Source organism: Sciurus carolinensis, chromosome 3, assembly GCF_902686445.1.
Source record: "Sciurus carolinensis chromosome 3, mSciCar1.2, whole genome shotgun sequence".
Taxonomy (NCBI): domain Eukaryota; kingdom Metazoa; phylum Chordata; class Mammalia; order Rodentia; family Sciuridae; genus Sciurus; species Sciurus carolinensis.
In genome coordinates, this window is record NC_062215.1 from 171,936,967 (window position 1) to 171,960,664 (window position 23,698).

The 23,698-nt window shown below is 41.6% G+C and overlaps 2 protein-coding genes across 2 annotated transcripts in view; one reads left to right on the plus strand and one right to left on the minus strand.

The window, feature by feature from the left end:
* Mff (mitochondrial fission factor) overlaps window positions 1-23,574 on the plus strand; it is a 57,752-nt gene extending 34,178 nt beyond the window's left edge. The window contains exons 13-15 of the transcript XR_007107852.1: window positions 3,297-3,332; window positions 20,691-20,785; window positions 23,473-23,574. The gene's annotated coding sequence lies outside the window, so the exon portion shown is untranslated. The remainder of the gene's footprint in view (window positions 1-3,296; window positions 3,333-20,690; window positions 20,786-23,472) is intronic.
* On the minus strand, window positions 1,403-14,441 carry Tm4sf20 (transmembrane 4 L six family member 20). The gene is made up of 4 exons (XM_047543904.1): window positions 14,215-14,441; window positions 8,295-8,419; window positions 4,213-4,413; window positions 1,403-2,440 (listed from the first exon to the last, which is right to left on the minus strand). The coding sequence occupies exons 1-4, from the start codon at window positions 14,395-14,397 to the stop codon at window positions 2,182-2,184; spliced, it is 768 nt and encodes a 255-aa protein (XP_047399860.1). The 5' UTR covers window positions 14,398-14,441; the 3' UTR covers window positions 1,403-2,181.
* Window positions 23,575-23,698: the final 124 nt, after the last annotated feature.

The following is a 23,698-nucleotide window of genomic DNA, read 5'->3' on the forward strand; positions in this document are numbered from 1 at the left end:
CTCCCTCAGTGACAGATAAATGAGAAATCTTAGGCAAAGTGGACAACAAAAAAGTAGAAGAGCTGAACCTCTGACTCCAAAGTTGAGCTCTGTATTTTTCTAAAATGCTTCCCCCAAAAAAGTTGTTAATCACTGAAAGTAAAAAAAAAAAAAAAAAAAAAAGTTTGTGGGATTAAGAAATGACTTCACTCCTGATCAAGATAATCAAGAAATACCTCTTAGATATTTGAGCTGAGCCTTGAGATAAATATATGTATGATTTCAACCAAAGAGAATGAAGAAAAGATGCCAGGTGCAGGGAGCAGAGGGAGAGAAGGACGTAGTGAAAGGCACAGCAAGGACAGCGTGTGTATTCTTGTCACTGTATGTCCGGAACTATCAGGTGCCCGTGCGTGCACGCACGCGCACACACACACACACACACACACCCTTCTGGGAACACTCCTTGAGGCATTGCAAGTTGTTTACACTTCAAGGAATGATTTTATGAAAATGGTGTATTGTCCCACATGAGTCTCTGTCAGTTTTTTAACTATATTTGTTTGGCATTTAGGTTGAATTGTTTTCTGAGCCTTGAATGCAGAACTGTTTGTCTTACGTTTTTTAATTATAATGTGTTTTCTCAAAAGACTTCTGTGTGCACACACTGCTCTAAAGTAGGCAGTTACAGAAGATATGCTACATTCCTGCTCTTAAGGAATTGATACATTAATGGAGGTGGGAGTAAAGCTTATTAAAGAATTATATGATTATAAAAACAATTTTACTAAAGGAGAAGAACTTGAGATATGTGCTGAAGGATTGGTAGAATTTTAGATGGCAGTTGTGGTTTTTTAAGTATAGATTTCAATGTGAGATTGTATTTGGGGATGGAATGAGAATTAAGAAAAATTGAGCTTTGTAAAGACAAGGTGCATTTTGGTAGGAGGTAGAAGGTGCATGCTCACATATGTAGAGGACACATTGGCAAGTTTAGGTACCAGATCAGAGATTGTAAACCACAGTGGCTTTAGGACCTTTAATTCATGGCAGCCGTTTCGATCAGAAGAAAGAGTGAAAGAAATAACCTATCAGCTGAAGACGTCTGGGGCGTGGAGCAGGGTATGGGAGAGGAGCGGCCTTACCAAGGACCTAAAGTAGGAACGGATTGATGAATAATGGATGAGAAGGGAATGGCCCCTGTTTCTCCTTAAATTCTATACTGATGGATGCAAAAACATGTCATGTGTTGGGTACGATGATGACTGGGTGAGCGCTAACTTAGATTATTGGAATCGTGCACACTGGGTAGACTTCCTCAATTAGGAGATATTTAAACTAGGTCTTCGGGATACATAGGCAGTTGTAGGAGTGGATTATCTTCATATGGTAAGTGGGTTTAAAGAAAAGCCTTAAAAGTTCTATGTTACTAATTTATTTTGGACAGCTATAATAGATATTGTAAGTTATTTCTAGAAAACTGAAGCCCAATGAACAGAAAAATTGAATAAAATGGAGGAGTGATAGCATTCAGAAAATTGTACTTTTAGCTTTGTCTCTTTAATAATTTTAATGTGGTAAATACACTGTTTAGTTGTCCCATCTTTAAAGAAAGACTGATTTTTTTCTTGAACAGGGCTATTCTCTGTTCACTGTTCCCTGCAATTTGGGAATTCGATTTTAAAAAAATTGATTGCATGTAGCTTACATTTTTATGTACATACATATTCTTTGTTTTCTTTTAAGTATAAAAAATACAATAAATAGACCACCATACTACTTTCACCTCCAGAATCACTTCCGTCCTGTCCCATCCTCCCACCAAAACTGTTCCTCCCTCTCCACACACACAAGACTATATAACTAGAGAATGGGAATAACACAGAAGAACAGAAAAATACAAAACAATTGTAAGCTTCTCTCCACTTCTCCCTAGAAGTCAACCAACAATGATTTTTGTCTTTTCATAAGAAGGTGTTGATGCATTTACAACATGCTTTTTATGTGAAAGGTTGGGTTTTTTAATCACCTCAAAGATGACTTTGAAAATGTTTTTTACATAAAGTGACCTTACACAGCTTTCTAGATAATATTCCATTTTGAACTTCTAAAGGCATGTATTTTAAATGTAATTCTCAAGTTATTCCAAGTACTGATGCTTCTATTTTATTACCATTAAACTACACAACTCGGCTTCTTTGGCTAGAGACCCCACACAGACAGCCAAGAAAACCAATGACTATCTGGCTGAGCCCAAAACAGGAGTTCAAGGACTCCAACAAGAAATAGACTTAAAAATACTGAAAAGTGGAAAATCCTCTGTCTGTCTGCTTCAGAATCGGAGTTAGGTATTCTCCAGTGACTGCCCATCTTGTTGATGGCAGAGTTTGGGGAACTGGTAGGAGGTACACAAGAATCATTGAAGAACCACTGCAGATTGAAGGATTCTGGGTGAAAGTCACTGAAAAACAAAAGAATGATGAATACTGTGTCCTGAAACTATGGCTTTCTGAACATGGATCCAAAACCCTAATAGTTATAAAACTTTTATTCCTTATACACCCCATCTTTCAAAAGCATTTTTATAGAACACTACTCCTAGCATGAAACCACATGAAATTGCTGTTTTTCTTTGTCAGAAATGGCAGATTATCAGCTGGTCGCAGGTGGGACACACTTGTAATTCCAGCAACTCAGGAGGCTGAGGCAGGAGGATCTCAAGTTCAAAGCCAGCCTCAGCAACTTATTGGCACCCTAAGCAACTTAATGAGACCCTGGCCCAAAATTTAAATAATAATAAGGGCTGGGATGTGGCTCATTAAGTGCCCCAGTGTTCAATCCCCCCGTACCAAAAAAAAGAAAAAAAAAAAAAAAAAGCAATGTCAGGATAGCAATAATGTCACATGCTTTCACCTACTTATACAGGCACTTTCACTTGCTAAAGATGTAAAAACAAAAGAGCTCCATTTTAGGAAGCTCAGGTCTTCATGCAAACCGCAGTGTTGCATCTCTCTTAACCAAGTGTGTGGTTTTAACTCACCAGACATTTCAAATATATGTACTTGGTGCCTGTTCTAAGGTTATGGAAAATGACAAGTTTACCCCTGGACACATGTATTTTATGACTGTTTTCTCTAGTTCTTCCTGTAGTAAGACTGAGTGTTCCTAGGGAGTTTGCATTTCTGGGTTCCAACAACTGATTTTTTCAGCTAGGAAACAACAGTATTTGCTGCACATGGAATGTGGACCTGCTTTGTGGCAAGCAGGATCACTGGATTGTAACTGCTGGTTAACCTTTCCCTTCCCTTCCTATACAGGTCACCTGAGAGCTGCTGTCTCCAGAACTTAACCCGGTACGTTGGCAGGCTGTTGTCACTCACGGAGGGCTAAATGTGTGGGGCCTCTGTGTTGAGATCTCTAATCTCAAGTCTGTTGGGAAAATTTCTTTGGGTTTTAATTCAGAACTTACTATGCTAGACAAATTTTGAAAGATTTTTCCTTTTTAGATTTAGCAAGATAAGGGAAAAGGGGGGAGTGAATTTTTTCATGTAACCACAAAAATAAAATCTGATTATTTTCTAAACTGAGCCACCCTGTACAGATAGCTAAAGAATTAGATTGTTCTAACGGTTTTTACCAATTATGCCTAGACAGGTATAAACCATCTTAAAAGATAAAGATAAATGAGCCATTGCATGTGATTTTCAATATTATTTGTTATTACATGACTCATTTTTATTTCCATTTATAGTATATAATATGTCTGTACAAATCCACTGGCTTTATTTCTTTTAGATCAGCAGGCAAGGACTCTACATTATTATTATTGAGGTTTATTATTTTTTTTAATTATAAAGGGAGTTACAGCCATAGTTTCCCAATTAATTAGAAGGGTAGAAAGAAACATTTCCTTCACTCCCCAGAGCATCCCACATTACCATTTCTCTAGGATGAAAGTTAAGTTTCAAGTGCATTTACCAGAAAAAAATTTATAGACCTACACATGCAACCACAGGATTTAAAAATACAGCATAAGCCAACTGAGATCAGCTAAACCAGCACATTCTGAATGTAGGAATTCCTTGTACTATGTAAGATTGTACCTGTTGAGATTAAGTGCTGAGTCCTAAGCTTTGTCCCACTAGCTGCATCAAAGAAAATATTGGCATTATTTGCACAGCACACTCTAATCTAGATGCATCTGTGTAAGACAGTCAATGAAAGGTTACTTACGTTAAGTTCTTTAATGAAAATTCACAAGTGGCGGTGCTGTTGCCTGGAGAGTCACAAATGAGAGGGCCTTCCGAGAGCGCCTTGAGGGATACCAGCATGCAATACACAGCACCAAGGACTGTGATCACATTTAAAAGTGATGAAAGAAACATCTGGAAAATAAAGCAGAGCCATTTGCATGCATGATGACACCCCCTCGGTCTGATTCAAGTTTCTGCAGCACGGTGGCGGTGTTAGTTATGTGCTGGGGGTGGAATCCAGGCCCCTGAGCATGCTGGGGAAGCACTCTGCCACTCCGGATGTCCCCAAGCCCATAGAACCCTTTTAGAAATGAGCTGCTGTTGTTCTCTAGTCACTTTGTAGTACTAGATCTTTGAAGATCATGGTTTGATTTGTTGTGAAAAAGGCCTAGAGGGTGAAGTGTCTGCCATTTGATCACACTCCTATAAAAGAGGGCTGGGCTTGCCACTGTCTCTGGAAATTTTTTTCTTTTTTTGGTACTGGGAATTGAACCCAGGGGAGCTTCATCACTGAGCCATGTTCCCAGCACCCACCCCCGCTTTATTTTTTCTCCCCTTTTTGGTGCTGGGGATTGAACCCAGGGCCTTGAGCATGCAAGGCAAACACTCTACCAACTGAGCTATATCCCCAGCCCCTTTTATTCTGAGACAGGGTCTCACTAATTTGCTAAGGCTGGCCTCGAAGTTGTGATCCTCCTGCTTCAGCCTCTCCAGGAGCTGTAACTACAGGTGTGTGCCACTACCCCTGGCTGAAAACAAAGCTCACCTCGGGTATTCCTGAGGCTTGTCTATTTTGTCCAGCCATCAAGCACTGGTCCCTTCTCCCTATATTGTGCACTTCCTCCCTCATAGAACCTCAGCTGGATGTTAACCACCCACACTTGGGCTCCCAACTCTTTGATTCAGATTTGACCCTGCTGCTTCTGTGACAGTGGTCAGCACCCTGCAGCGAGCAGCTGCGGAGCGTTGGAGCAGGACTTCTAGCTTGGCACCACTGACTGGCATCCCTGGTCTCACCACTGGAAGCTAGCATCTCTCCTCCTCCAGCCCAGTGTGTCAACCAGAAACATCTCCAGACATGCCAGACACCCCCGTGGGGTGGGCATTGAGGGTTAAAGTCGCCCACGGTTGAGAACTGCTGTGTTACAGGGGAAAACGATAAATGTCTTTTATTTCATGAGTCAGCCATGGTAACAGAAAACAGCATGGAATTTGGCATGGGAGAGAAAAATTAACATGTACATGTTTTTTTTCCAAAAGCAAACTCTCCGTTGTTTCAGAGAAGTCGTTTGTGACAATTGTGGTATATATCCAAATCAGTAGAAACGAAGTGAGAGAAACGTCCCTTCTTTGATGGAAGAATACTGCAGCTCCCAGAGGGATGGTGGGTGTGCTCTTCAGACCTTTCAGTGAGTGGGCAGAGTCCCCTGGCTGCCTGTACATTTGATCTTACATATAGTAATTACCTCGCTCAATCCTTTGAACAATCCCAGGACAGAGACACTATTATTATTCCCATTTGAAGAGGTAACTGCAGCTCAGGGAGGTAGACAGATCCCCAGGATGTCAGCTGGGAAGCATTGGTGACCAGACGTTAGTCACCACACTGCACTTCTGCCAACTGAATTCAAATCCTGGTTCTCCTGCATACTGTGACTTCTGCCAGTTAATTTACTCATCAGAAGATGTTGCTGTGAACCAGGCAATAGTGGTGCACACCTGTAATCTCCGCTACTCGGAAGCCGAGGCAGGAGATTACAAGTTTGAGGCCAGCCTGGGCAACTCGGCAAGATCCGGCTCAAAATTAAAAGGGCTAGCTGGGTTAGGGGTGTAACTCAGTGGTGGAGCACCCCTGGGTTTCAATCTCCAGTACCAAAATAAAAGATACTTTGTTATTTTCTGGTCACTAGAAAAGAGTCTGGCTACAGAAAGTGATCCAGGCTTTCTGTGTTGACCTTAGAGTGGGGGATTTATTTAAGTGATTTAGCAGAGGCTATTGCATATTCAGAAACAAAAACTGGAAAGGAGAAGGAAGCAAGGAACGGTTAAACTAGGGAACAAGGCCTGGGTAACTCCTTTCCTGCCCTTCAGAGATCACACCTTTGTTGCTTTTATGAGCTTTGCTCTTTTCTAGACTTAGAAGATAGCAGGTGTGACTTCAACAATAGTCCTCACCTGCCTGCCAACAAGTAAAAAAAGTTGCTAAGAAGGTTTTATGACATTAACTGATCATCAGTACAAACTGACAACTATGGTTTAAATAGCTAGCCTGATATTCGTAGAGCATCACCAGTATTTGACAGTACCCCTGTGGCACTCCAGGAGCTCCTGAAGACCCTCAGCATGGAATAATCGAGAATCCTGCCCAAGCATGACTTAATTATTTCAAGTGGGTGTCAAGAGCAAAGCCACTACTGAGTCAAGCCCAATACCTTGTGAAAAGTGTCCTTGGTTATTCCCACCTTGCTGTAGCCTCCAAGGATAGAGAACTCAGTGACCTTTGAAAAGGATGATCACTTGCTTATGAAATGATACAAAGTCAGACTAAATTATTGTAGATTATGAAGCAAAGGGAAGGCCGGAGAAACTGAAGACTAATGTCTGTTGAATACCTATGATGTGGTCATGACAGAGACAAACTGGAAATACTAATTAATTTTTGTAATCCTGGAGAAATAGCAAATGCCAGAAGCAGATAGTATTTTTTAAAAATATAAGTGCAGTTATGGGTATAATTATTTCTTTGAAACAGTGGCTGTCATCCAGCAGCACATTAGAATCACCTGGGGGCTTCTGAAAATACTGATGCAGAATCTTGCAGGGTCACCTAGGAATTGGTAATTCTGTCAATCTGCCTAGCTGGTGTAAATGTTCTCATGTGATTGGGAATCGTTGCTTTAAGACCTCCTTTAAATGTGCCAAGCTCTGCCCGGCATCTTTACTTCAACTGCTTGTTATTGATCTATCCTTTAGAGAATCACAAGAGCCTGCCGTGAAACTGTGGTTAGCAACATCACAGCATAAACAGTGTATGGAGACTGTTGGAGTCTGGTGGATTTGGAAAAACCCACTGACCTAACTGTGCTACAATTGGCAAATTACTGTTTGGGTTTTTGTTTGTTGTTTTTGTTTTTGTTTTGTGGTGTTTTTTGGTCTTTGTTTTTGTTTTGTTTTTGTTTTTGTTTTTGTTTTTTTTCCAGTGCTGGAGATCAAACCCAGGGTCTTGTGCATGCTAGGCAAGCATTCTACAACTGAGCTACACTTCAGCCCCAAATGATTGCTTTTTCTGAGCATCAACTTTCTTGGTCAATAAATCCCAGCTCTTTCTATTTCCCAATTAAAGAGTTTTGAGAAGATTAAATAATATTGATAACATATTTGAGTAGGTATTAAATGTTTGAAAAAAAAAATAACGGGCATTTCCTTTTATTTTAATTGGATAGGGACAATTATCATTGAAATCCTGGCAAAGCAATCTCATATGCATGAGAGAACTGAGGAGTATTTTTTCTCTAATTATTTTTTTACACGCCACAAAACCTAATGCTTGTTTGACAGTTATGAGATTGATCACAGCTCTGAGTATGCCTTATTAGTCTCTCTCTCTCTCTCTCTCTCTCTCTCTCTCTCTCTCTCTCTCTCTCTCTCTCTCTCTCTCTCTCTCTCTCTCCTGGGAATTGAACCCAGTGAGCTACATCACCAGCCCTTTTTTATGTTTTATTTGAGACGGGGTTTCGCTAAATTGCTTAGGGTCTCACTAAGTTACTGAGGCTGACTTTGAACTCCTGATCCTCCTGCTTCATCCTCCCAGTCACTGGGCTTACAAGCATGTGCCCTCGCAGCTGACTGTAAGTCTCCTCGTTGAACTCTTTTGGATAAGTGACCTGAATAATGAGGAAAGGAACCAAAGGCTAGCTCCAAAGTTAAATTTTATGAGGAAAAAAAAAAAATCCTGCTTAATTTCCATACTATCATCTAATCATCCTAATCCTGGATTCTAGCACTGTGACCCTGCAGTTTAGCCCTGCTGTGAGTCATTAGGGGTAGATGACTCAGGGTGGCTTTGCTTGGATGTCAACAGCTGTAATGCACCTCAGCTTCCAAAGCTCAGTACTCACGTCCGTGCTTGTTGTTTGCACACAGCCTCTTTTTCTTGCCGCCAAGGACATCGTTGTTGCTGGAATGACTGGAAATTACATTACGAGAAAGATGAGTATTGTTTCTTCTCATCTGATGAAAAGCAATCATCTTCACCTTCTGTTACCACCAGTTGTGGGAAATCAGGTCTCCAGAGAATAGAGAGGAAATTTGGCAACACACTTATCTGGGAGCTTGTGATCACAGTTTCGACCATAAAGATTAAAACGGGGGCAGTGTTCAGATGGCATTTATAAAGTCTCCCGTCTACACTCAAGTTTCCTGAGGCATCTGCCAAGAGACTTGCATTTTAACTAGATTGGGGTCATCTATTCACTCCAGTTTCATCACGGGTATGAATGAGTCTGGCAAGCCTCCAGGAAGAACCCCGTGGTTCTCCTCTGCCTGGCAGTTCTATCACCACGTCCCCCACCACCCCCATTTGCCACCACCCCCATGTCTTCCCTCGGGGTCACGTGCACCTTGCTCATCTGCCAAGCCTCTATGTGAGCATTGCTTTGGGTTCCACCTTGTCTCTTCACTCCCATATCCACCATCTGCAATGATCCGACTTTACCCCAATGTTCAGAACTCTTGTCTCCATCACGTTCCATGCAGAGGGAAATACCACGCTGCCAGGAAAGCTGTCACAAATGCTGCCATGTTTGGGAACTTTCAGTATTTAGAAATATTTAGTCAGCAGCTATGACTAGAAATTCTTACTAGAAGGAGTTTTGTCGTCATTGAGGGGTGGAATGTAAATTGCTTCCTTCCACTTGTGAAATTTTAGCCCGAGGTGTTTCTGCCATCTCAGCCCAGCTGTCCCTGAGTGGTTCTGTCTCCTGCTCTTGTTTCCTAAAATCCTGCTGAGCTCTAACTGCATGCCGGCGGTCGGCAGTGGTTTCCACGCTGTAGTTCCTGCATCCTCACAACACTCCTGTGATCATCCTGTGATGTAGGACACCTACTTATTTATTTATTGGCACTATGGATTGAACCCATGGTTGCTCTGCCATTGATTTACTTTTTATTTTTTATTTTGAGACAGGGGTCTTGCTAAGTTGTGAGGCTGGCCTCTAACTTGCAATCCTCCTGCCTTAGCCTCTGAGTCGCCGTGCCAATGGGGAAAACAGAGGCACAGGAAGTTTGAGTAGCTTGCTGAATAAGGTGCAAGAGTTGGGACTCAAAACTAGGCTGTGAGGCTCTTAACCACATTGACTGATTGAGTGCTAAAAACCTCCCCGTTTCCCACGTAGAATTTGTTAGTTCTTATTTTCCTCACTAGCAAACTTGCTTATTTTGCATCCTTCTAACTGCTCCTTCCCTGGTCCTTTGTAAAGATATATTTTATACACACACACACACACACACACACACACACACACACACACATCTACAGAACAGGTCTCAGATTTACCTCTCGCGAAGGCATCTTCCTAACACTTCCTAACGTGATCATGCTCAGACTCTGGGTCACTTTGTATGTTACGATAACTTTGCTTACACGTTACCTTGAATACCAATCCTCTTGCAAATCAGAGGCCACATGTGAATATGGCTATCTAGCCACCTGGGAAGGGGGAGGCAGAGCTGAAAGCCCAGAAGGAAAGGAAAAGGAAATTTCAACCCCAAATAAGTATTGGCATTCGGTGCACTGAGTCTCTTGTATCCATAAGCTGCCTCTGAGCTTACAGAACAAGTCATTTAGGATAAGAACTGGCAAACTATTGTCTGCCATCTCTCTTTTGTAAATTAAGTTTTATTGGAACACCAACTGCACATTTCATGTACACATTGTCTATGACTACTTTTGCGCACCAATAGTAGAGCTGAATCATTGGAAGAGTCTGACTTGCGAACCCTAAAATTGTCACTATCTGGTTCTTTATCAGATAGACTTAGAAAAGGGAATGAGTCTTTTAAAAGAAAGTGGAGCAACATTAAATCACAAATGGATACATCATTCCATTTTCCCTGTTGGTATAAATTAAATTTTGATAACTTTTTTGAGGATTGATTTACTTCAGAGATACTAAATATTTATGCATATGATTCCCTAGTAAAGGGGGCTGTAAAGTAACGGCTTATAATGTGTGAATCATCACTGGGCAATTTCATGGCGTGTCAACACATCTTTATTTTGCCATGCTGGGTAACTTAATAACAACTCATTACGCTTCAAACATTTTGCCCATTCAGAGCTTTGGAAATGGAAGGAACTCTTTATGGGGTAGACATTAAAATGGGAAAGTGTGTGTGCGTGGAGCATGTGCACGTGACGGAATTACACTTCTACCAGGCAACCTCCTGCCAAAACAAGTTATTATGAGAATGCTCTTTCTCTTCCATTTCTAAGCATACTTGAATGCACGAAGTTTTTTTTTAATTAAAGTCTTGCTAGTCTGTCTTTTATTCAGTTTTAGAAGTAAGTTATGCAATTTTACAAAGGAAGTACAGAAGAGCTTTAGACAATTAAAAATTCTGTGACAGAACTCTGATTTCTTATCACTTGAACGTGAGAGCAACACGCTAAGGTATAGGTCACCATAAATTTAAGTACTATATTTTGCAAATGCCTGATATTCAGTATCTTCTAATCTATTTAACTTCAACATTTGTTTTCTGTGAAGACTTTATTAATAGACTGATAAATTGCCATTATATAATAAGAACTCAAAAAATAAAAGCCTGATTAAGTTCAGGCTTACAATTAACTTCAGGTAAATAAAATGGCCTTTATGTTATACTTTACAAGGAAACATTTAAATATTTTTTAGTACTTGAACAAATAACATTTGTATGAATCGCTAGAAGATAAGAAGTTAAAAATAATTAACTGCACATTTTTACTTTGTAATGGTTTCCAAAGATAAAAATGTTGCCTCTGTTTGGGGTAAGTCATAAAATCATAAAATGACAGTATTCATGAAGTAATCAATAACGAATTCCAGAGTTTGTATTATTAGCAACTTCCTGAAAAAATGCCCCATTTTCAAAGCGGCACTAATTTGACATGCTTCAGCAAGTTCCTAAAGACTTCAAGAACTAGGCTCAAAGTGCTTATCATAGGCAGGGATTTCTTCTTTTCAAATGTTTCTGTGTATTTATCAGTTTATTGTGAGGTCAATATTTTGAACTAGTCAGTATTTTGGTAGATGTTGTAAAAGACATTATTCCCTTTGGAAAAGATTCTTCCACATTCTTTAGAGAGCCCAGGAAAACTTTCCTGTCTTCTGGGCCCTTCTACCACCCACCTGTTTGCTCGGGGGCATAGCCTAGAGTCTGAAGTTATTTCATAAAGCGCATTTCAGATTTTCAAAGAGTTTGATGCTTAGTGCCATTCTGTAATACTAAGGAATACAGGGTAGTCTGGCATCAAAAGCGTTAGTTAATATTTATTGAGGGTGGTAAAATAGATTTAGTGGTGAACAAGGAAGTCCAGTTTCTCTGAAACTGTTTCACAAGCACATATAACCTTTCAATGATTCAGCTTCCTGGTCACTTAACTTTATGGATTACATTATGGATTGTGTCTTTCACCTCTCTCTCAGACAGGTGTTGAGGACTATGGTACTTTGCTAGCTTTGGAATCAGATGAATCTGGAATTAGCTTTCACACGCACCTGTGACCTTACTAACACTCTTTTCCTTCCTGTTTGCTGGTCAATAAAGTACCAATGGTAATGTCTGTTCAGATAACTGAAGAATTTAAATGAGATAACAATGTAATATATGAACCCCGTAGCTGGTACCTAGCAGATTGTCAATATATGGAAGATTTCTTTATGTCCTTCTGTCTTTCTCTGTGTCTTTCTCTCTTTTCTCCCCCTGCCCCTGATCTCTCTCAAAGAAGACTATAAGGGTTGTAGGTATGTACCATGACAACCTCAAGTTCCTTTAATAATAGTAAGAAAATGTTTAAAAAATTATCGTGGGGTTTATGGCAAGGTCAATTTGTATCCAAAGCTACATGAGTTGATTTGAATGGATTATCTTAACTCAGGAACTGTTAGGAACTATAGAAATTTCCATCATGAAGTTACGATGGAGAAGCCAACTTCTCCTGGCTTCTGCATAAGCCAGATGCAGAGAAGGCTCATCTACTCGGGCAGGGAGAAGCTTTCTACAGGGGGAGAAATAGTCACGATTTGCAGTTTCTTCATGATGCTCAGAAATGTATTTTCTCTCTTTCAGCCTGGAAGAGAGTTGTCATGGCAGTTTAAAGAAGTAGCCCAGAGTCAGGCCTCAAGCCCAGATTGGCAATTTAGCAAGCCCCTGTCTCCAAATAAAAACTAAAAAGGGCTGGGGCTGTAGCTCAATGGTAGAGTTCTTGACTATCATCCGTGAGGCCCTGGTTGCAATTCCCAATACAAAAAGTCAAAACAAAAACAAAGCCCCAGAACTTTCTAAAAACTTTCCTGTTGGTTCTTTCTACCTAAAGCAAGTGACTAGATTGCACATGATGGTAAAAGCAAAGTAGCCATCAACCTTTCAGGATGCTTCCTAGAATGGAGTGTTGATGACAGAGTGGTTTCAAATCCAGTGGGCCAACCAAAGGGTGAAGTTCCATCCGAAGTTTAGAATATGATGGCCTAAGAGTGTTTGTATGCAAGTCTGGAAATAAGGTCAGTAGCAGTATCTGGTCATCTTTAAGAATTAGTGATTCAAGCCGCGGGCAGTGCTACACACCCTTAGGGCCAGCAACTCAGGAGGCCGAGGCCAAGGGATCACAAGTTCAAGGCCTGTCTGGGCAACTTGGCAAGACCCTGTCTCAAAATGAAAAGCAAAATGGACTGGGGATGTGGCGCAGAGGTAGAGTCTTGCGTTGAGCATGTGAGGCAAGTTTACTCCCCAGTACTGGGGGGAAAACTAGGGATTCAAGTAGAAGACTGTGTCCAGGATTTTTTTTCTGTGTGTCCTAAATTTCTTTAGATGTTACTTCCACATTTTTTTCTCTCTAAAACACTGTTAATATCTCTCTCTCTCTCTCTCTCTCTCTCTCTCTCTCACACACACACACACACACAAACACACACAAACTCATTTCTGCAGCACTAACTCAGCCCCCTGAGTAGCACACAAGTAGTGGAACAAACAAAAGCAAACTTCCTGGGTGCTGAATGACCAACTTCAACACCCACTGCCCCATTTTACAAATATGGAAACAACACCATGTTGCAGATGCTTTTCCCGCTGTAAGGTGTTGGTGGCAGACCTGTAGCTGAGATGGTCTGAAAACAGTATTTCACCATACAAGTGGGTCCTGGCCAGGCCTGTGCATCAGGGTTCCTGGAAGGCGTCTAATCTCCCTGCGGAAATGCCTCGCTGTGTGATCAGGCCCGCTCATGGGTTTGGTATTGCACTGTGCAGCAAAGGTAGAACTGTAAATCACCACCCAACTATTAAAGTGCATGACATTCTGGGCCCTGTGTCATAGCCAAACCACAAAGTCCCTGAGATCAGAAACCCAGGATCTCAGGCTCCATTCTTAGGCCAACTCCCTTCACGTGCACGTGGTGCCCCAGCCACGCCTTGCCCTTCTCAATGCTCATCCTGCGTGGGAGTGTGTCTTCTCAGTCCCACTGAGCAACTTCCCGCTTTTATATTCCCTATAAGTCATTAGAGATGGGTGTGGGGCAGAGGCAAGTTGAGGGAACAGATTTACCTTGTCCCTATCAGCATCCCATAGTATATTTACCATTGTTCACTGATGACCAATGTAAATTAGTACTGTACCCCTGCTCCTAACCATCCCTGGCTGACTGCAAGGCTGCAAGACAGTCTTTAGGAGTCTTAAAATCGAGGCAGACCCTTCTCCAAATCAAGTCAAATAAACTTTACTCACCATCAAACCTGCTCCTATAATTCCTGGGAACAACCACTCATAGCAGGAGATGGGGTTTTGAAAACCTTTGTCTTGCTCGACTAAGTCGATACCCAGAGGAATGGCATTGAGCACTACTCCAATCAGCAGCAGGATCAGCAGGCAGATCCCATTGCAGGATGTCCACCCCTCACAGCACGTCATGGTCACTCCGGGTCTGGCGAGAAGCCTTGTCCAAGTGGCTGTCCTGGCATGACGTGGTCTTGCCTTTTATCCAAACGTTCTGGTTAAAGTTTAGCTCTTTTGAAAAATGAATTGTGGAAAGTAGTTCAGAGTCCAATAGGGTGGAACATTGTTATGAGGCTTATGATGGGAACTAAGGATAACTTTATATTATGATACGGTAAAGGAAAGAAGGCAGAAAAATATCTGTGGTTGCTGAGATAAATTTGCACATGAAAAAAGGTGCATATAAGCTGGAAGGAAAAAAGGATGGGTCTAAGATAAGCTCCCTTCAAATATTCTTTTACTCGTATGCCTTATGGAAAGTAAGGACAAGTATATCCAACTATCATTAACCATTTTTCCTATAATATTCTTATTATCAGCTCTGAAATTTCCTTATTTTGATATTTTTTTTTAGTTGTGGAGGGACCCTTATTTTATTTTATTGTTTATATTCAGGGCTGAGAATCGAACCCAGTGTCTCACACGTGGTAGGCAAGCACTCTACCACTGAGCCACAACCCCAGCCCCTCCTTATTTTGAAATCATTCAATAGAAACATGAACATATATGGGATTGGGAGAAAAATATTTTCTGCAAATGATTAGTCAATATATTAGGGTTCAGCCAGACTGTTTGCTCTCATGCACACAATAATTTTTATGTTGTATGATTCCATTTGGAAATAGGCCACCTAAGACCTGAGAGATGTTGGCTCATGCTAACCAGACTGAAAATGATCAGAGATGAAAACTGGAATGAAAGCTAGCAGCGGGAGAGAGGTCAGAGAGGAAGCTGTTTCATTTTATCCAAACCTTGAATACTTCCTTGACCGTGTACAGAACTTTACATTTCTGGACTGTGGTTTCCTAGAGACTCCTACCGGCTCAGTTGGACAGCCTTTCAAATACAAAAGTTCTCACACTCATTGGCCATCATGCTCCACCAGGGGCCTCTGTTCATGGCAGATCTGAGAGACCCAGATTGGCAGCAACTTCCTCTTGATCCAGCTTTCCATAGACGCAGAGGCAGGTCAAACAAATCAACAAACAGACATGGCCAGGCCAGAGCTTCAGTTTGAGAGGGGGGTGAGATTCAAACTTCCATGTTTCCAGAAGCATAAAATCAAACATTAGGCAGCTCTGATACCTGCAGTTCCTTCCTTCTACCTCTGTATGGTCCCTATCACAGTTCAGATGTTGTTGGAAAAGAGGTGCAAATGGACTGTAGCAGGCAAGGCCACCAGGAGAGATGAGAAGGAAGAAGAGGAGCAGATGTGGTGGAGTGGAGGCGAGAGACCATGTGACTTTAGGGGAAAGGGTAGGGGTGGGACTTCTCAGTGACTCTTCTTGATCTCTGCCTTATGAAGCCAGACCTCGGGTCCTATCTTTGTCTTCCGTTCGATGAATGTCCCTATAATCTCATAATAAATTATTCCCTTTATACTCTTTTAACTGGCTTTCTGTTTTTCTGCAACTAAAAGAGCTAAAATCAAAAGCTACTAAAAACCCAGGATAGAAAAGCATTTTAATAACTTGTCACGTGCACACCCAAACAGCAAAATCCTGGAAGTTCCCAAGAGGGTTCTGTCAGAGGCACTGGGAACCAGGATTCCACTCAGCTTTGGAAGATGGCTAAAATTTGAGATGAAAAGGTTATGAGAAGGGCATTTATTTCACCACTGTCTGTCACCTGCAAGAAAATCGAAGTTCTGCCAGCTGTGTTAAGTGATACAAGATGCAATTGGGGAGTTAAATATGCAAAATTGTCAAAAGGGCAGGAGGACAGGCTGGGGTCCAGAGTGGCTGACAGAATGCTTCCTGGACAACACAGCTGGACCTGGCCCCAGGGGAGCGGCGGCCTCTGCAGTAATCAGAAAGGCAAGGAAATCAAGAAGCTCCTTCTGAATGTTCCAAGTTCATGCACTGTAGCTACTGTCCAGGAGACCACCACCCTGTTCTCACCCTGCCACACACCCTCAAGCTAATGATTGCACCCTGAAACACGGAATTTAACCAGTATTGCCATTGCAACTGCTTCTTAACTTCCACAAAACTATTATATGGTCCCAGGAGTATCATCTGGATATAGGACTACAGTGCAGAAAAATCCGTGTGCTCCCCAGTCACATCTTCCTGTCAGTAGGAATAGATAAGAGTAAGAAGACAGATTTCACCTAGGTGGTCTTCCGTGACCCTGAAGGATTGGTCTAATTGTTGCAATATCCAGATCCCACATACAGAGGATTCTGGGAAGTGTAGTTTCCAATTATCCCACCTCTGCCATACAGAAAGAAAAACCAGGGCACTGAAATGGTTATTGAATAAGAGAGTTCATAAAGCCACCATGATGATCTCATTAAGTTGTATGGAGAAACCATCTTTCAGATTATCTAGGGTTACCATATACCAGATCCTTCAAAAATAATTTGAATTGTGTTTTCACTGTGATTCTGGAATGATGTGTAACATTTTAAGAACAAGTCAAGGCACACTAGTGCCTACAGTCTTCTGCTCAATCTTCTCACCTCTTGTCCCTGAAACTCCACACTATGGAAGATTCACATGACATTAAGATAGCTCCCAACGACACACTGAGTCTGCTGTCTGACCTGTTGGCTATCCCCAGGAAGGAACCCAAGTGATCTGAATGGGTAATAAACACCCACCCAGGTTGCCTTAGAACAACTTCTTTCAAACACAGTCCAGTCACTCCAGTTGAGAGTTTCATTAGAGTGTGGGTTTTATATGGCACACGTAGATAACTGTCCATGCAACACTTAGGTATTTTCCTTTTATATTACATCTCTGCATTTCCCCATTTCCCAGTACCACACTTTCCATGTAGGTAGGACCATATGACTACTTCTAGCCAATAGTAAGAGAGAGGAAGGAAGCTGTGTCACAAGTCAAAAAGCTTAAGAAGTGATGGGATTTGTCTGTCCTCTTTTATTCATAGACGGGAGACGCTAAGCTATATTAGAACAGATGTTTAAAAAAAATGTTAACACTTCTTTCAACCCAGATCCCTGAGCGACTAAATAGAGAACAGCAGCCCCAACCCACATCCCCTTTGCCCACCTGAAACTGCTCAGAATAGCTGATGTCAACAAGAAAAAACTTATGTTGATTCATTATCTGCTTTTGTGTCAATTTGTCACAGCAGCTTGCATTAACCTAATAAAGGTTAGTGTCCCGTGTTGTTCATCTTATAACTTTCCTGAGTTTACAACTCTGGTTACCAATCAGCTCCATCCCTTAACAAGCAATCAAAACCAAGACAGTGAAATGTTATATTTTCATATGTTTTATTAAGATGTTATATTTAAGAAAATAAATAAACATCTGAACCATGTAAGAAATGTACAGCATATAACCTATGCAAGCAGTCATAAAAAGTAGAGAAGTTTCACAAATATTTCAGATGAATGGACTATATTAAAAAGCATTATTTCATTCCACTGAGCTCATTAATGTAAATTTGTTTTGTCATATAAAGTGAGTTTTGGCTTGATTTTGTTGTAATACAGATTATGATCAATGGTTCTCATTGGATCAAGGGTGAATTTTTTATATGAATGGATGTTAATGTCCACCATAGCCAAAGTGTAGACAAGAGAAAAATGTCAAGCCCACAGAAATCTCCTCAGAGTTGTGTGCGGCCATAACACCCCAAATGTCCGTGATCTCGGAAGCCAAGTGGGGTCAGGTCTGCTTAGACTGGGGAGAAATCCTCAGAGTGGTGGGGGGAGGCCTGTGGCTTTAGTTCTGAGTACTCAGTAGGTTCACATGCTGTCAAAGATGAGAGAGTTCTTAGGGGTTCTTAGTTCACCCTCATTGTTTTATAGATGAATAAGCAAGACTCAAGGAGATGGACTCACTCTTCCAGCAGGTGGGCTAGAAATGCCATCTTCCGATTTCTAATTCATTTACATGACAGACAATTAGGTGAACCTGAGGAGATAAAAGTACAGAAGGATCTAGACACAGGCCAGAGCCTGGCCTTCAGCAGCACCTGCCCAGGCCAGGGGCGCCTAGCAGCAGCACTGCTTCTGGCAGCAGCACTTCTGGCAGCACTTCTGCTGGCAGCAGCCCTTCCCGCAGCCGCAGCCACAGGAGCCACAGCTACAGGAGCTGCAGCAGCTGCGGCGGCAGCAGCAGACCACGGGGGTGCAGCAGCCGCAGCAGCCGCAGCAGCCAGAGCAGCAGCCCCCACAGCCACTGCACCCACTGCTGCAGCCGCCGCAGCCACTGCAGCCACCACAGCTACCGCAGCCACCGCAGCCACCGCAGCCACCACAACCTCCACAGCCACAGCAGCCCATGGTGTCAGGAGAGAGGACTCAGGTGCAGTGAGGAGAGGACTCAGGAGAGGACAGGAGGTCTGGAGCCTCCTTCTGCTGGGCCCTTAAGTACCGTCTGTGGCTTGGGCATGACTCAAGCAGGTGATTAGTTTCCTGTTGTTGTTTATCTCATTCCTTGGGAAGATTCTGCTGTAAAACTTGGGTTTACTTCCTTCTTAGTGACTTTTCAACACAAATAACTTATTTTAGTTCTGAATGTATTTGTTTTGAAGACATGTTTACAATAGGATGGTAAAGCTCTGAAACATTTTGCTCTCATATTTCTTTTTTGCAAAAACCAAAGTTTAACTCTGAAATCTTGATTTAAACCATAAGTGTGATTGGCATTGTGACACTTTGCCTTTCCCATTTGTATTCAATGTCATCACTGATTTCTTAAAAGATGGTGCAAAGAAATGCTTTTCTCTTCAAGGATAAGAGTCTTTGGGGCCTTTTCTGTTTGTTTTGAGTTCCTTGCTGTCACTGGTTCTCCTTGGGTTTTGCAAACAAGAGACATGGCTAGGAGTGTAGCTCAGTGGCAGAGCACTTGCCCAGCTAGCATGTGTGAGGAACTGGGTTTTACTCCCTGCATCAGAACAGAGAGAGAGATAGAGAGAGAGAGAGAGGCAGTTCAAAACTCAGAAGTTAGGAAAAAGAGGACTGTTTCAGACTTGGAACACTTTGAGCTGCAGAGACCAGACCTGGAGCAGCTGTCCTGCAAGTCATGTCAAGATACATACACAAATGATGGTATAGGTGGGTCTACTCTTGGGATTGTGCATCCCAGGAATGTGACCCATGTAACAGCACAGTGACTTTCCATTGAACCACATAAATAGAACGGCAGAGTCATCAGAGAAGCATATTCAATGTTGTAATTTTGTATTCCACAAATTAAACATATATCACTTTTGAAATATAACCAAGAATGTTCCATAAGTAAGGAGACGCAGGAGGCTGTGTCTGAGCAAGGGCATCCTTATAAACAAAGAATTTCAATACCCCATGCTGAACCCTAGCTAGGGACAAGTGATCCTAGGGGAAGTCATCCCTCTTTCATGATGACATCACATGAGGTGGTTTTTCAATGATCACAGAGGTTTCCCATGCACCCAGCATCACCCTCAGAACTAGGCAAGAGGAGGTCCCTGCCTTGGGCACTGAACTTTAGGATCTCACATATCGCAATAAACCTATTAAAGAACAAATCTATTAAAGAGCATGAAGGCCTTCTGCCCCTTGGATCCAGAGCTTGGCCTGTGACTAACACTGCCCAGGTCCCAGGGAGGTGCTTCTCCACATCTTTTGCCCCACATCCCAGAACGAGAGCTGCCTACCTCTAAATACCATAGAGCGATCAGTGCTTGCCTGTTGATTGCTTCTCAGGGTGGGGAAGATTTGTATGGGAGAAATATCCAAGAAAGAGAAAGGACAGATGAAGTTGTTCAATCCTTCCTCTCAGCATGAGTACAAAATATTCTTGCATATTAAAATATCAGATCCAGTAAGCAGGCAAGATCCTGTGGCTTGCTTATCACTGTGTTCTCACATGTTGCTCTCAAGGTGCTCAGGCATTGTGAGGCATTTACATGGTTGCACATGGTAGCTGAACAGGTTTTGCAATGTTAAATCATTCATACTTTGCTAAGGTTTGCACACAGATAGTCTGAATATTGCATTATGAAACAGGCTATTAATTCTTTACCTTGGCAATAAAAGAACACTAAACAGTAGACATGTGAGGACTTCTACTTTCATTTTTGTTAAAATTTATGTGAAATAAGTACGGCAGTAAATAAGTATTACAACTTCATCTAAAATTTTTTCACTTAACATTTGAATGCTTATTAATTATAATTTGAATTTTCTCTTTGAATTTTATAGACAATTTTGAAAAAATTTTTTAAGAAAGTTAACTTTCTTTTTTTAGAGAGATGGTATTTCACCATGTTGCCCCTGATGACCCCAAACTCCTGGGCTCAAGGCCTCCTCCTGCCTCAGTTCTCTGAGTAACTGGGACTACAGGTATGTGACATCATATAAACATAAGAAAGTTAACTTTTAAGCATGTGAAAAATACTTTTTTATTGTTTTCCTTTCTTTAGTTTGTTCTCTTGATGAAAATACATTTAAGTTTGAGTATTGCTATATTTCATATTAATCCTTTACAGGATTAACAATAGAATACAAATTATTTTAAAATCCTTATTGTTTGCAAATATTTAATAACTTTGATGAAATGAAGGTGAGGAAAAACATTCTATTTCTATTCTATTACCCCAATATCCTGATCCATCAAGAGATCACCTAGCCATAAGACAATAGTGATTAAATTTAGTTGTCTTTGAAATTTTGCCCAAATCCACAGCTTTGCAAATAGTTCTTCATACGGTTGTTATGAAGTTATATTTGATAATACAAAGGATGCGTTTTATTTAGTAGTCTATTAGCATGAAGTATTAAGTATTTGGACATGCTGTCTGTAGGCTTCCATTTGTATAGAATTCTCCATCCTGCCAATGACCGAGCCAGCCCTGTGTACAAACAAAAATGGTGCTCATCCAGGTCCATTCAACTTGGAGAGGGCAAGGCATGTTCGGGACACCAACTGTGTGGAGAGACTACAGAGTAGTGAAGAAGGGGAGGCCTGAGGGAGAGGAGACCAGGGAGGAAGGTGGCTTAGAGCAACTCTGGGATGTTTGTGCTTATTCCATGACTGGCTGGCAGCACTGAAGAGGTAGGCACAGGAAGAGGAAAATCCTAATAGTCCAGGGAATGAACTAGCCATTCTCCCTGCAGGGGAGGTCAGTTAGGACGCTTGAAAGCATGTCTTCTAAGAGGGAGCCCCGTGATGCCATTTCCTTTTGTCTAGGGCTAAGCAGTATGGTCTGGACTGGTGCATTTCAAATCTTACTTTTATAGGAAGTTGCCTTCTTCCTAGAAAACGAGAGCTGGTTTTTCTTCTTTCCTAAATCCCCCAAAGCAGAAAACTATTAAGAAAAAGGAGAATGCTTTTTTTTTTTTTTTTTTTTTTGTACTAGGGATTGAACCCAGGGGTGCTTTATCACTGAGTCACATACCAGTGACTTGCTGGATGAACATACCCAGTCCCCTTTTTTATGTTTTATTTTGACACAGAGTCTCTCTGAGTTGCTTAGGGCCTTGCTAAGTTGCTGAGGCTGGCTTTGAACTCTTGATCCTCCTCCCTCAGCCTCCAGAGCCGCTGGGATTACAGTACCACTGTGCCCAGCCAAGGATGCATTCTTTAAAACTGAATATCTGGCTGGTTCCTTAGTTGTCCATGCATTCTGTAGGTACGACATCATTCAGGAGAATATTGCTGAATGTGATTGTGAGGTGAGGCATGATGTGTTTGGGGAAAGGGGATGTGAGGGAGCCCCTTCCGATATTTGGCATATGCACATCCTTTCCACTTCATGTAGCTTTCTCACAAATAGCTCCTTTAGGAATTGGGAGCATGGCGCAGTGGAAGAGAATTTGTTTAACATCTGCAAGACCCTAGATTTGATCCCCAGCACCACACACACACACACACACACACACACACACACACACCCCAGTTCTCTTAGTTCTAGTGTCTCTATTATCCCTAGTGTCCCATGCTCTTATGACACATTCCATATTTCAATGCCTGTGAACATTACTTACTGAAAACCAAAAATTGTTTATTTTAGCATGACATTTCATTATACATGAATCTTGACATTTATTGTTTCTCATCTTTCCCAAACACTCAACTCTGCTCAACTTTGAACAATACAAAAAAATAGTCAAGAGATTACAGTTCTCTACCTTCTGACTCCAGGGACAGAGTAAGGGTGTGGACTAGGCTGAAGAATTGTGTCCTCTTTGCAACAGAGCAATATTAAAACTTCCAGGAAAAGATCAGAGTAGTAATGCTAACCATCATTTATTATGCATCTGCAGTAAACAGTTACGAGCAAGATAACACTGAGATGTTGGGCTCATTTCTCAACAGAGGGAGTTTTCCACACAGCCTCTGATCAAGTCACCACCCCTACTTAGAGGTAGGGGGTGACTGCAATTCTGTGTATATAAAAGCACGCCTGACCATGTATGCTGTATGGTTGGTCTTAAAGACTGACACGGAGGTGGAGAATTGTTTGAAGCTCAGCTCATGAGCTAATTCAGTTCATCCAGCAATTATTTATTGAGAGTCTACTGTGTGATAGGTGCTGGATGTCAGTGAACTTACACATCACTGCCCCTGAAGCTTCAACATCCACGAGAAGAAACAATAAATACAATAGCTAGATATTGAGAATGCTAGAAAGTGGTCATTCAATGGAAAACTAAAGGAAAATTAGAAGATTGAGGGCTGGGGATGTGGCTCCGTGGTAGAGTGCTTGCCTAGCACGTGTGAGGTCCTGGGTTCCTTCCCTGGTGCTCCATGGGCTCTTGGAGGCACCATACCTTCTGCAGGGCTCTCTGATCCAGAAGTCCTCTTGGCCCAGCCCAAGGCAGCTGCAAGATCTAGCTGCAACCCTCTTCCACTTCTTCCCCTGGAGATGTCTTTATTCTTTTGAGCCAACTCTACATATAAAGAGGTCTTTGTTGCATTTTATCCAGAATTTCTAAATGTTATGCAGAGAGGGAGGCTTTGGGGGGTATCTAGTAAAAATTAAAGTTGAAAACAATTACATTTGTTCATTCACTATCTGTTCTTGCAGGAATATATGTACAACGACACACCACATCACAGGAAGAGAATTCTTTGCATGTCAAGGTTTTAGGAGAGACTTCAGGAAAACTGATAGAAACCCTGCAGCAGGAAGTGTTGTCAGGAAAGATATGCCAATACTTTGCATATAAATCCGAGTCATTCTTTGTTTTAAAAAACGAGTACCTTGTTGCAATTTTAACCTATGTTTTGTTAACTATAAAGCAAAATATTTT